At 36.5% G+C, this 14,959-nt stretch overlaps 1 protein-coding gene across 6 annotated transcripts in view; it reads left to right on the top strand.

Annotated features, from left to right (window-relative positions):
• The window catches only part of TENM1 (teneurin transmembrane protein 1), a 1,037,319-nt gene that overhangs the window by 307,635 nt on the left and 714,725 nt on the right, over positions 1-14,959 (top strand). For 3 of the 6 annotated variants that reach the window (XM_053699123.1, XM_053699125.1, XM_053699122.1), the window contains exon 5: positions 12,569-12,807. In XM_053699123.1, the coding sequence (XP_053555098.1) occupies positions 12,569-12,807 (239 nt within the window). Of the gene's footprint in view, positions 1-7,345; positions 7,353-12,566; positions 12,808-14,959 lie in introns of all 6 variants that reach the window. The other 3 variants (XM_053699127.1, XM_053699121.1, XM_053699124.1) reach the window with 2 other exon arrangements.

The following is a 14,959-nucleotide window of genomic DNA, read 5'->3' as shown; positions in this document are numbered from 1 at the left end:
TGGTCGCTCCATCCAGATGTGTTTTCTCAGATTGTTCAGATGTGGGGTCTTCCAGAAATAGATCTGATGGCTTCCCATCTAAACAAGAAACTACCCAGGTACCTGTCCAGTTCCAGGGATCCTCAGGTGGAAGCGGTGGATGTGTTAGCAGTTCCTTGGTGATACCAACCTGCTTATATCTTCCCGACTCTGTTTCTTCTTCCAAGAGTGATTTCCAAGATCATCATGGAACAATCACAGGTTTTGGTATGCGGATCTTGTTCTGATGTCCAGTTGCCAATCTTGGCCATTTCCATTAAGGCCAGACCTTCTGCCTCAAGGTCCATTTTTCCATCAGGATCTCAAATCATTAAATTTGAAGGTATGGAAATTGAACGTCTAGTGCTTAGTCATAGAGGTTTCTCTGACTCAGTGATTAATACTATGTTACAGGCTCGTAAATCTGTTTCTAGGAAGATTTATTATCGAGTTTGGAAGACTTATATTTCATGGTGTTCTTCTCATAAATTCTCCTGCATTCTTTTAGAATTCCTAGAATTTTACAGTTTCTTCAGGATGGTTTGTATAAGGGTTTGTTTGCAAGTTCCTTGAAGGGACAAATCTCTGCTCTTTCTATTTTATGTCACAGAAAGATTGCTAAGCTTCCTTATATTCACTGTTTTGTACAGGCTTTGGTCCGTATCAAGCCTGTCATTAAATTAATTTCTCCTCCTTGGAGTCTTAATTTGGTTTTGAAGGCTATGCATTCTTTTGACATTAAACTACTTTCTTGTAAAGTGTTGTTCCTTTGGCCACCTCTTCTGTTAGAAGAGTTTCTGAATTATCTGCTCTTTCTTGTGAATCTCCTTTTCTGATTTTCCATCAGGATAAAGCAGTTTTTCTGACTTCATTTAAATTTCTAGCTAAGGTTGTGAATTCTAACAACATTAATAGAGAAATTGTTGTCCCTTCTTTGTGTCCTAATCCTAAGAATTCTTTGGAGAGATCCTTACATTCTTTGAATGTGGTAAGAGCTTTGAAATATGTTGAAGCTACTGACAATTTCAGGAAGACTTCTAGTCTATTTGTTATCTTTTCTGGTTCTAGGAAAGGTCAGAAGGCTCCTGCCATTTCTTTTACAAAGATTTGACGAGTCCACAGATTTCATCCTTACTTCTGGGATATTAACCTCCTACTAACAGGAAGTGGCAAAGAGCACCACAGCAGAGCTGTATATATAGCCCCTCCCCTTCCCCTCCACCCCCAGTCATTCTCTTTGCCAGTGTTATACTAGGAAGACATGGTAAAGTGAGGTGTTAGTTTTAGTTTCTTCAATCAAGAAGTTTTTTATTTTAAATGGTACCGATGCATACTATTTTCCTCAGAGGGATATGGAAGAAGATTTCTGTCCTGAGGTTTGATTATCTTAGCATATTTAACTAAGATCCACGCTGGTTCCCACAAGACTTCTGAAGGTAACCATGAGACATCTTTAGTGTGGAGACTGGTTTCATGCTACAAGCATCATTAAAGTATGTGCAGCCTTTTTTTCTGAGGAGACTTGGTGTATCAGAACTGGCTGGCATTATTTCCCTGTATGGGAATGGGGTAAGCAGTAAAGCCTATTTTAATAAGAGGGGTGTTACTGGAGTCCCTATTTTATATTTATCATTAGTTGATATTTGGGCATTATCTGACATGGGAGACAATATAAAAAACGATGTTTTATGTTTTTTATTTTTGGTACTTAAAACGTATTTGTTTTATGCTTGAGGGTTATATTGTGTGTGTATTTTTACTTTAGTGCAAAACTGCATTTCCATGCGTTGTTGTTTGGGCCTACTCCAACTTTTGACCTTAAGGGGCGGAGCCTATTTTGGCGCAATTTCTTCAGGCTTAGCAGCAGCAAACAGTGACTCTGTGGCTCCTGGACTGTGTAGCTGGACTGAAGGGTTGTAAACTTGATTTGAGTACCCTGGGCGGCAGGTAGGCGCCACAGCAGAGCTGTGGCGAGGTGCAGAGTGTATTTTTATCTATCTTTTGACTACATGTTGATATAAGTACTTCTAAAGCCATATTTCTGCCCTTGCTTCTGGGTGCAGTAATTTTTGGATTAACCAACGATATTAAGTTAAATTTGGGAATAATTTAACGTTTTTTGTGCATTTTTGAAAAATTGTTCACTTTTTCTTTTCTTAAAGACACAGTACACATTTTTTCTATTGTTAATTTTATGCTATAAATAAGTGTTTAAACAACTTTTGTGGTATTACTAGTCTGTTTAACATGTCTGACATTGAGGATTCTCATTGTTCTATGTGTTTAGAAGCTATTGTGCAACCCCCTCTAACAGTGTGTAAGTATTGTACTGAAAGGGCTTTACAATGTAAAAAGCATATTTTAAATAAAATAAGTGTGCCTAGGGATGATTCTCAGTCTGAAGAGAATCAGGATATTGTGAATACAATATCCAATTCTCCCCAAGTGTCACAAACTTTTATGCCCACACAAGCGACGCCTAGTACTTCTAGTGCGTCTAATTCATTTACTCTGCAGGAGATAGCTGCAGTTATGTTAACTATCCTTACAGAGGTTTTGTCTAAATTACCAGTGTTGCAGGGTAAACACAGAAGGTCAAGTATTAATGTAAATCCTCTGATGCTTTATTAGCTATTTCCAATGTTCCCTCACAGTGCTCTGAGCTGGGGATTAGGGATTAGGGATTTACTGTCTGAGGGTGAAATTTCTGATTCAGGGAATGTTTTGCCTCAGACAGATTCGGATGCTATGTCATTTAAATTTAAGCTTGATAACCTTTGCCTGTTGCTTAGGGAGGTTTTAGCGACTCTGGATGATTGTGATCCTATTGTGATTCCTCCAGAGAAATTGTGTAAAATGGATAAATATTTGGAAGTTGGGGGCGGAGCCAACTAGAGAAGAACCAAGACGCACAATTTAACAGCTCCCAAAGATTTTTTTAGTTTTGGCGATCTAAAACATGCATTTTCACAAAATTTCCAACCTATGATTATTTCTGAGGAGGGCAGCCATAGCAGAGACTGACTTGAGGAAAATTTACACGCTTGATCAAATATTAACTGGAACTACAGACACCCGCGGTGACCACGAGGCCTGTTAACCTCTCAGTCGCAATTTCATGCAAGAGGTTCGAGCGACTACACGGCTAATTATGAAGGATTTTTACTCACAGATGTGGGTGCTGCTTGGCAACTTTGCAGAAAAGGCGCAGCTTACTCTTGCTTGCACAAAATCTACAGCTGACACTGAGCTCACAAGAGCAGCCGCGGTGAGTGAGGAAATGGCGATTATTACAGTCCCTACAGCAGATGCAGACATCGCCGATATAGCGAGCTGCAAGTTAAGGCCTACCAGGGTGAGTGTTTTACCCCCTATAATGCCACAAGCTGTAACACCACTTGTTACTAATCCTCCTTGGAAGAACCCAGCTACAATTCCCCTCTGCACACATGAAGCGGTGGCAGCTACGCTCTACTAGTTTATGCCGGCTCACTTTCTTACTACCCCACACGTAGATCCTGTATTAGCACAGATCCATTCTACAATACAGGAGAGAGATGAGCGGCGCACCTTTGCACCGCTAGCAACTTTATTTTCATGGTACATTAATTCAACATGGGTATATAAACTATGGACACTTAGTGCTGCTACATCTGCGGCCCTGTCGGACCTCTGCTTTGTCTTAGCTGCTGCAGCCCAACTTCTGATCCCCAGAGGAATTGGATAGATGAACTGTCCTGACAACTATTGAGTCCACCATGCTTTCTGTGGACACAGCAGTCACTGGGTTCTTACACTCAGCCTAGTGATTATATTCATGAACGTATTATTAAATATACTTATTTTCCCCTAGTTCTTACCATGCTTCTCCCTTCAAATTGTGGAATGACAGTCTTATCTTATAGACTTGAAGAAGCTTGTACAGGACAATTTGTTTTCATTACAGGTCCATAAGTTGTTGAGTATATGGGACTTTGCTGATGGTCAATAATTATCAAATGTTAACCGAATCAATACTCTTTTGTTTTTGTATGTCAGATCCTATACATGTTTTCATTTCTCTGAGCTATGTGTTCTGTTCACATGTCCCTTGTCACCTCCTATTAGCATTTATATAGAAGCTTAATAGCTACCCACATACCAGTTGTATTCTGCCCTTTGCTCTAATCTCCCACAAGCCTGTTTTTAACATCATTATCTGCATGTTTACAGTTACAGTTCTTTTATGTTTTTTTATCTTAAAGGCCAATTTTATTATGCCATTTGGTGTATGGTTAAGTGATTTTTCTACTGTCCTAGCTTTTGTCTCACTAATCTATACAGGGGAGGCTTGTGTATTTGCTGAACACTAGAGGTACTACCATAGAAGATATGTAATGTATTTAACTGCCTATTAGACCCTTATATCTACTGCTGCAGGGCATAGGGCCCGTGTCCTGTGGCAGATTTAATATTTACGTTACTATGTTTTGAATAGGCGGAGATTGCCACCTAACAACCAGTCGCTCCCCATAAAGCTATGTGCTTGGCTTAGAAATGACTGATTAGATGGTTATTACCCCTTGCTTAATCTTATTGTTTTATAAAAGCCTCGTGAGGTGCACATACTAATTAAATCTATAAGTGCTGTACGACTGCTCTACCTACATACCTTGACCTGGTAGCAGTTGGGCTATTATAGTGATTATGTAGATTTCCATGTCACAGCTTGTGGAGTTTAGTCTTCACGACACTAGTGCTTTTATGGCTTTATTCTATGCATCGTTCAGTATTTTGAGTTCACTGCAATTGTAGGGTGTACTCCACATACCACAATTACTGGGTAAGACATGATTAACATTAAGTACCTATGAAAAGAGGAGCTCCGGTTAAACATACATAATGACCTCCGTACCCCCCCATATTATAGTACTCAGGATAGGCTGGATTCATCCTGAGTCTTTAAAGCGGTTTCTCTCGTCACAAAACCACAATTAACCTATGGTCTTAATATTTATATCTCTACGTATTATAAATAAGCAATATTGTGTTCACAAAATTTCAGCTATTCCAATAATTGTATTATCTAGAACTAATATTGTAAAAAGTCTGCATTTTCATATAAGAGATACTAGTTGGTGTTAATAATGTAATATTTTTTTGGTTCTTTCTTCTTCATGGTTGCTCTACCTTAGAGCTTATTGCTCATTTCCTATATCTTCATATGTTACAGAATATATATGTATTATGTGAGCTTTATTACTAATTGTTGCAAAACAAAGAAAAAGATTTGAAAATATGAGGTTCACTCTATACACACTTTCAACTGTCCTGTGATGTAATCAGTATGATTGTATAATACTTCTTTCAAGACATCTGATGTGATTCTTATTTCTGTGTCATTGCAGTGGTCGATGTTTTGTTTATATTTTATTGTATATCAAACCTCAATAAAAAAATTATTTAAAAAAAAAAAATATTTGGAAGTTCCTACTTACACTGATGTTTTTCCGGTTCCTAAGAGAATTTCGGAAATTATTAGTAAGGAATGGGATAGACCAGGTATACCGTTTTTCTCCCTCTCCTAATTTTAAGAAAATGTTTCCTATATCAGATACCATTCGGGACTCATGGCAAGTAGTCCCTAAGGTAGAGGGAGCTATATCTTCCCTAGCTAAGCATACTACTATACCCATTGAGGATAGTTGTGCTTTCAAGGATCCTATGGATAAAAAATTAGAGGGTCTACTAAAGACATTATTTGTTAATCAGGGATTTATTTTACAACCTACGGCTTGCATTGTTCCAGTAACTACTGCAGCAGCTTTTTTGGTTTGAGGCTCTAGAAGAGTCTCTTGAGGTTGAGACTCCATTAGATGACATTCTAGATAGAATTAAGGCTCTTAAGCTAGCTAATTCTTTTATTACTGATGCCGCTTTTCAAATTGCTAAATTAGCGGCAAAAAATTTAGGATTTGCTATTTTAGCACGTAGAGCATTGTGGCTCAAATCTTTGTCTGCTGATGTGTCATCAAAACATAAGCTTTTAGCTATTCCCTTTAAAGGTAAGACCCTTTTTGGGCTAGAATTGAAGGAGATCATTTCTGATATTACAGGAGGTAAGGGCCATGCCCTACCTCAGGATAGGTCGGTTAAAATTAGGGGTAAACAGAATAATTTTCGTTCCTTTCGGAACTTTAAAGTAGGACCCCCCGCTTCTTCTTCTTCCACAAAGCAGCATGAAGTGGTGGCCCCCGATCCCGGACCAGATCTTATAGGGGGCAGACTTTCTTTCTTTGCTCAGGCTTGGGCAAGTGATGTTCAGGATTCCTGGGCACTAGAAATAGTGACCCACGGTTATCAATTGGAATTCAAGGATTTCTCCCAAGAGGGAGATTTCATCTTTCAAAATGATCTGCAAGCCAGATAAAGAGAGAGCCGTTCTTACGCTGTGTAAAGATCTTTTTACTATGAGAGTAATCTGTCCTGTTCCAAAATTGGAACAGGGACAGGGGTTTTACTCAAACCTATTTGTGGTCCCCAAAAAAGAGGGAACGTTCAGACCCATTTTTGACCTCAAGTGTCTAAACAAATTTCTAAAAGTTCCATCATTCAAGATCGAGACAATTCGAACGATTTTGCCAATGATCCAGGAGGGTCAATATATGACTACCGTGGATTTGAAGGATGCTTACCTTCATATTCCAATCCACAAAGATCATCATCGGTTTCTAAGGTTTGCCTTCTTGGACAAACATTATCAGTTCGTGGCTCTTCCTTTCGGGTTGGCCACAGCACCCAGAATCTTCACAAAGGTTCTAAGGTCTCTTTTGGCGGTTCTCAAACCGCAAGGGATAGCGGTGGCGTCAGTGTTGCTTTTCTGAGAATTCACGGCTGGAAGGTGAACATAGAGAAGAGTTCACTTGTTCCACAGACAAGAGTTCCTTTTCTGGGAACTCTTATAGACTCGGTAGCCATGGAAGTATTTCTGATGGAGGTCAGAAAATCAGAGATTTATAATACTTGCCAAGCACTTCTGTCCATTCCTCGGCCATCAGTGGCTCAGTGTATGGAGTTAATCAGATTAATGGTAGCGGCAATGGACATCGTTCCGTTTGCTCGCTTTCATCTCAGACCACTGCAACTGTGCATGCTCGGTCAGTGGAATGGGGATTATGCGGATTTATCTCCAAAGATAATTCTGGATCAAAAGACCAGAAACTCTCTTCTTTGGTGGTTGTCGCCAGATCATCTGTCCCAGGGGACTTGTTTCCGCAGACCCTCGTGGGTGATAGTGACAACAGATGCCAGCCTTCTGGGCTGGGGTGCAGTTTGGAACTCCCTGAAGGCTCAGGGTGTTTGGACTCAGGTGGAGTCTCTACTTCCAATCAATATTTTGGAACTTTGAGCAATATTCAATGCGCTTCAGGCATGGCCTCTGTTGGCTTCTGCCAAATTCATCAGATTCCAGTTGGACAACATAACGACTGTGGCATATGTCAATCATCAGGGGGGAACAAGGAGTACCTTAGCGATAATAGAAGAATCCAAGATAATCAGTTGGGCAGAGGCCCACTCTTGTCATTTGTCAGTGATCTACATCCCAGGGGTAGAGAACTGGGAAGCAGATTTTCTAAGTTGACAGACTTTTCATCCGGGGGATTGGGAACTTTCCTGGAGGTATTTGCCTCATTGATTCTCAGATGGGGCAGACCGGAATTGGTTTTGATGGCATCTCGTCAGATTGCCAAGCTTCCAAGATACGGATCCCAGTCAAGGGATCCTCAGGCCGAACTGATAGATGCCTTGGAAGTACCTTGGTTGTTCAGCCTAGCTTATGTGTTTCCGCCGTTTCCCCTCCTCCCACGCGTGATTGCTCGAATCAGACAGGAGAGAGCTTCAGTGATCCTGATAGCGCCTGCGTGGCCACGCAGGACTTGGTATGCAGATCTAGTGGACATGTCCTCTTAGCCACCGTGGAAACTTCTGTTGAGACAGGACCTTTTCATTCAAGGTCCTTTCCAACATCAAAATCTAATTTCTCTGCAACTGACTGCATGGAGATTGAATGCTTGATTTTATTGAAGCAAGGATTCTCTGGTTCAGTTATCAATACTTTGATACAGGCTAGAAAGCCTGTCACTATAAAAATCTATCATAAGATATGGCGTAAATATCTTTTTGGTGTGAATCCAAGGGTTACTCATGTAGTAAAGTTAGGATTCCTAGGATTTTGTCTTTTCTCCAAGAAGGATTGGAGAAAGGGTTATCAGCAAGTTCCTTAAAGGGACAAATATTTGGCAAATGTATCAGATGTTCAGTCTTTTTGTCAGGCTCTATCTAGAATTAAGCCTGTATTTAGACCTATTACTCCACCCTGGAGTTTGAATTTAGTTCTTCGAGTTCTGCAAGGGGTTCCATTTGAACCTATGCATTCCATAGATATTAAACTATTATCTTGGAAAGTTCTGTTTTTGGTTGCTATTTCTTCTGCTCAAAGAGTTTCTGAGCTTTCAGCATTACAGTGTGATTCGCATTATCTCATATTTCATTCTGATAATGTGGTTTTTACGTACCAAACCTGGGTTCCATCCTAAGGTTGTTTCGAATAAGAATATTAATCTGGAAATTGTTGTTCCTTCCTTGTGTCCTAATCCTTCTTCTAAGAAGGAGCGTCTGTTACATAACTTGGAAGTGGTCCGTGCCTTAAAATTTTACTTACAGGCAACTAAGGATTTCCATCATCTTCTTCATTATTCCATGTTTATTCTCGAAAGTGTAAGGGTCAGAAGGCTACGGCTACTTCTCTTTCTTTTTGGCTGAGAAGTATCATCCGCCTGGCATATGAGACTGCTGGACAGCAGCCTCCTAAAAGAATTATGGCTCATTCTTCTAGGGCTGTGGCTTCCACATGGGCTTTTAAAAACGATGCATCTGTGGAACAGATTTGTAAGGCTGCGACTTGGTCGTCCCTTCACACTTTTTCCAAATTTTACAAATTTGATACTTTTGCTTCTTCTGGGGCTATCTTTGGGAGAAAGGTTCTTCAAGCACTGGTGCCTTCCGTTTAGGTTCCTGTCTTGTCCCTCCCTTTCATCCGTGTCCTATTGCTTTGGTATTGGTTTCCCACAAGTAAGGATGAAATCTGAGGACTCTTCATATCTTTGTAAAAGAAAACTAAATTTATGCTTACTTGATAAATTACTTTCTTTTACGATATGACAAGTCCACAGCCCACCCTGGTCTTTTTAAGACAGTTTTTCTTTATATTTTTTGTAAACTTCAGTCACCTCTGCACCTTTTTAGCCTTTCCTTTTTCTCTTCCTATATCTTCGGCTGAATGACTGAGGGTGGAGGGGAAGGGGAGGGGCTATATATACAGCTATGCTGTGGTGCTCTTTGCCACTTCCTGTTAGCAAGTAAGGATGAAATCCGTGGACTCGTCATATCGTAAAAGAAAGTAATTTATCAGGTAAGCATAAATTTAGCTTTCCTTGGCATCTTGGTTAAAGCTTTTGATTCATCAGGCTTATTTGGAGTTGGGTCAGGCCCCGCCTCAGAGAATTACAGTTCATTCTACTAGATCAGTCTCCACTTTGTGGGCTTTTAAGAATGAAGCTTCAGTTGATCAGATTTGCAAAGCAGCAACTTGGCCTTCTTTGCATACATTTACTAAATTCTACCGTTTTGATGTATTTTGCTTCTTCGGAAGCAGTTTTTGGTAGAAAAGTTTTTCAGGCAGCTGTTTCAGTTTGATTCCTCTGCTTATGTTTGAGTTTTTTCTTTTCATTATGAGAATAAACTTATATTTTGGGTTGTGGATTTATTTTTTTCAGTGAAAAATGGCTGTATTTATTTTATCCCTCCCTCTCTAGTGACTCTTCGGTGGAGTTCCACATCTTGGGTATTATGATCCCATATGTCACTAGCTCATGGACTCTTCATTTCTTTCATATTGGCAAGAGTCCATGAGACCCATCCTTTTTATGGTGGTTATGATTTTTTGTATAAAGCACAATTATTTCCAAATTCCTTTGTTGATGCTTTTTACTCCTTGCTTTATCACCCCACTAATTGGCTATTCGTTAAACTGAATTGTGGGTGTGGTGAGGGGTGTATTTATAGGCATTTTGAGGTTTGTGAAACTTTGCCCCTCCTGGTAGGATTGTATATTCCATACGTCACTAGCTCATGGACCCTTGCCAATATGAAAGAAATGCATTTATCAGGTAAATTCTTAAATAAATTATGTTTTTTCACATACTGGACAATGTTATTTTTATTTTGAATATATATATATATATATATATATATATATATATATATATATATATATATATAATATTTGTGTGTGTATAACCAGAAAAGAGTTATCTTAAGGTGCTTTATGTATTTATTAAATATAAAACATTGAAAAATATTATTAATGTAAATAATTATTATAGATGTACTAAAATATTCTAAAAAAATACATAGAATATATATTACTGTATAATTATTAATTATTAGTTTTATTCAATATTTCATATTATTATTTTTTAATAAAGTGTATTAAGATAACTAATTCTTCATGTACGTTAACCCTACCCCAGTGTTAGACCTAAAGCGCGAAACCTGAATAGCTTTATGCATATTTTACATTCTTCACGTAGATTTTTTAAATTAATTTTTTTCATTTTTTTTATTATTAAATATCTCTATATATACCTGATGTATGTAAAATATATCTATACCTATATATCTATTAGAAAAGATATATAGTTTTCTATATATATATATATATATATATATATATATATATATATATATATATATAAACTTTTTTTTAATAAAAAATAACATTCAATTACATGGCCATATACCATTTACTTTTGAACCCTTATAAATATTTTTATTAATATGCATATGAATATTATTTATCAGATAGTGTTTATATGAGTGTAACGGTTTATTTTAATGCATTTATATTGTGTTTGGTGCAACTTTTTACACATGCAAATTAACATGCCCACAATATTCTAGTTTTGCACGCTAACATTAGGGCACCACTTGTAATCTTGCCATTTATGTTCTAATTGAGGTGTAACTTTTTATTGATTATGTATTTGCAGCATAAGTCTGATATGATCTCTTACCTCTACAATATTTAAGTAAACTGGATGCTTTTATTTTTTTCATAGAATTCACTTAGTATGTGGCAGATGTTAACTGCAACGTCCTTCATAACCATTGAACTTTTATTTTCAATGGATATGTGTCTGATTATTATTATTTATTTTTTTTAAACTGTGTTTTTCCAACTGTGGACCAGATTATGAGTGACACGCTACTAACTATTGTGTGCAAGCGATATCGGACTTATGGTGTGTGTTTTAGAAGTAGCACAAGTATTACAACTTGAAAGTAAACTTGAGCGCAATTGAACTTAATGCGTGACCTCAGAGCTCTGGTTAACTGTTACATTAGAATAAAAAGTGTAACGAAACACATAAAAAAAATCACAATACATTCATAATGACACTGTTTTTAAAGAAAATTGCAATAAACGTTATAAATATACGTATGTGTGTGTGTTTATATGTCTATATATATATATATATATATATATATATATATGTCTGTGTGTGTATATGTGTGTACATATGTATTTATATGTTTATATGTGTTATTTACTGTAGATTTACAGTACATATTTAACATTCCAATATTCTTCACTTACAGAATAATGTCCTTTTTATTTTTAAATACATATTTCTATGTCTGTGTGTATATACCTATACCTGCATATTTATTCCTATAGATATATATTTTACATGAACATTGTCATATATATATATATATATATATAAAGTACATCATTTTCTATGTGAGGAACCTAATGTAAAATATGTGTTTTGCACATCACATTTCTCAATTTAGATCTTAATGCTGTTGGGTTAGCTCACATGAAAACTTAGTATTCTTAATGAACATTATTGAAATATTACATATATAATATATATAAAAAAAAAAAAATTTGTTAACATCATTAAAATTCAGCAAAATACCACAGTCACTGGATTTATACAAAATGTGCAAAATATGCTTTGATTATTAAGGAATTTATATCTGATTATTATTTGACAAAACCCACACACATATACACACACATATATACCATATATATATATATATATATATATATATATATATATATATATATATATATATATATATATATATATATACACACACACACATATATATATATATATATATATATATATATATATATATATATATATGTATATACACACACAAACACACATATATATATATATGAAAGGAATTTATATCTGATTATTATTTGACAAAACCCACACACATATACACACACACATATATATATATATATATATATATATATATATATATATATATATATATATATATATATATATACACACACACACACACACACATATATATATATGAAATAAACCACATTTTTACATCTTGATTGATTAATTCCTTCTATTGTACTATTGACTATTTTTAACTGCCACCTTTCTATGTTTCTGATCTTTTAGAGATGCCCGGGAGCCCAAGGAATCAGTTTACATTCAGGCCACTTCCTCCCCCTCCACCCCCACCACATGCGTGCACCTGCAGCAGGCAACCTTCTCAGACCCTGGACACTCTCCAGCGAAGCTCGATGACATCTCGCAGCCAGCCAAGTCCAGCTGCTTCAAACCCTCCCACAAGCACTCAAGATTCCATACACCTGCATAACAGCTGGGTCCTTAACAGCAATATTCCACTGGAGACCAGGTATGTTCCAAGTACAAACAAGACACAATATACATTTGTAGATAATATCATGTTATTCCACAGCTTATTTTATTTTACTTCACACAATGTTAAGGTAATGTTAAAACAGCAGTAGTGAATGCTTGGTAAAAAGAAATCACACTTTGCAGAAAATAAGCATGTTACAATATATAATCATTATATATCTGCAGAGCTTTCATTTCTTTAGTTTTATTGCTTTACAGAGAATTTAACTTTAAACTATCTGTTGTATATGTGTGCTGTAACTGGTAGTTTGCAAGATAATTGCTTCACCTGTTTCCATTTGGTTGTGCTAAGTCACTGAGAACAAATCAAAACAGTAGCTTGTCAAAGAATAAGGTGCCAAACAATTGCAGGAAAAGAAATTTAAGGTTGCAATTATTGAAAGAGGGTTTAAGTGCATTTTTTGTGTGGAATGAGAACATTTTGTTGTAAGCAAAAAATTCTATTTATTTATTTATTATTTTGTTTCTAGACTATACATGTATTTTGGTAAGAAATAAATTAATTCATTCAAACCAGTATCCATACTTATATACAATAAAATTTTCCACTACACTAAGGGTCCACAGCTTTTTTCTTTAAAGGGCCAGATAGTATTTATATAAAGTATTGCAGGCCAAGAGGCAAAATGGATTTTAATTCACACTCCACTGTGTCTTAAAAGTATGACATTCAAAATCCACTTTTCTCTTCTATTCTTATTTTGACATAATGGGTTTCCACAAGCAATAAACACTGTTGAGTCACAACTGCATCAACAGTGCGAAGTAATGAGAGCACAGCATATGGTCTAGATGTGTTCTAATTCAAACTGTAGTCTTTGTAAATAAAGTTTTACTGAATACAATTCAGGTTGTACAACAAATGATAGTAGTAGCGGCCGCCATTGCATAGTTTGTCTACCCCTGCGTGTATACTAGTAGCTCCAGACATACAAAATTACACAAGGCCAATAAGAAATTAGACATATCCCTTTATAAAGGGCCATTAATCCAAAATTTGAATTGCCCATAAAAGCATAATTATGCATATTAAAAAATGTTCCAATTCACTTTATCTGTTTTTGTCAGCCAATCGGAATTAAGGTAGGAACAATCCTATTGGCTGATGCAATCAGCCAATCCGATTGAAGTTCAATCCGATTGGCTGATCCAATCAGCCAATAGGATTGAGCTCGCATTCTATTGGCTGATTGGAACAGCCAATAGAATGCGAGGTCAATCCGATTGGCTGATTGCATCAGCCAATAGGATTTTTCCTACCTTAATTCCGATTGGCTGATAGAATCCTATCAGCCAATCGGAATTCAAGGGACGCCATCTTGGATGACGTCATTTAAAGGAACCTTCGTTCGTCGTTAGTCCGTCGGCCAGGAAGGATGCTCCGCATCGGATGTCTTCAAGATGGACCCGCTCCTCGTAGGATGGAAGAAGATAGAAGATGCCGCTTGGATGAAGACTTCCCGGATGGAGGACCTCTTCTGCCCGGATCGGATGAAGACTTCTGCCCAGCTGGGGTAGTGTTAGGTTTTTTTAAGGGGGGATTGGGTGGGTTTTAGAGTAAGGTTGGGTGTGGGTGGTGGGTTTTAATGTTGGGGGGATGTATTTCTTTTTTACAGGTAAAAGAGCTGATTACTTTGGGGCAATGCCCCGCAAAAAGCCCTTTTAAGGGCTATTTGCAATTTAGTATAGGGTAGGGCATTTTATTATTTTGGGGGGCTTTTTTATTTTATTAGGGGGCTTAGATTAGGTGTAATTAGTTTAAACTTCTTGTAATTTTTTTATTTTCTGTAATTTAGTGGGGTTTTTTGTACTATAGTTTATTTTATTTAATTGTATTTAATTTTAGGTAATTGTAGTTAATTTATTTAATTAATTTAATGATAGTATAGTGTTAGGTGTAATTGTAACTTAGGTTAGGTTTTATTTTACAGGTAAATTTGTAATTATTGTAACTAGGTAGCTATTAAATAGCTATGAACTATTTAATAGCTATTGTACCTAGTTAAAATAAATACAAAGTTGCCTGTAAAATAAAAATAAATCCTAAAATAGCTACAATGTAATTATTAATTATATTTTAGCTATCTTAGGGTTTATTTTATAGGTAAGTATTTAGTTTTAAATAG

This window comes from Bombina bombina, chromosome 1 (assembly GCF_027579735.1).
Source record: "Bombina bombina isolate aBomBom1 chromosome 1, aBomBom1.pri, whole genome shotgun sequence".
Taxonomy (NCBI): Eukaryota; Metazoa; Chordata; class Amphibia; order Anura; family Bombinatoridae; genus Bombina; species Bombina bombina.
Note: the sequence above shows the minus strand (reverse complement) of the source record. Positions and strands in the feature narration are given on the sequence as shown.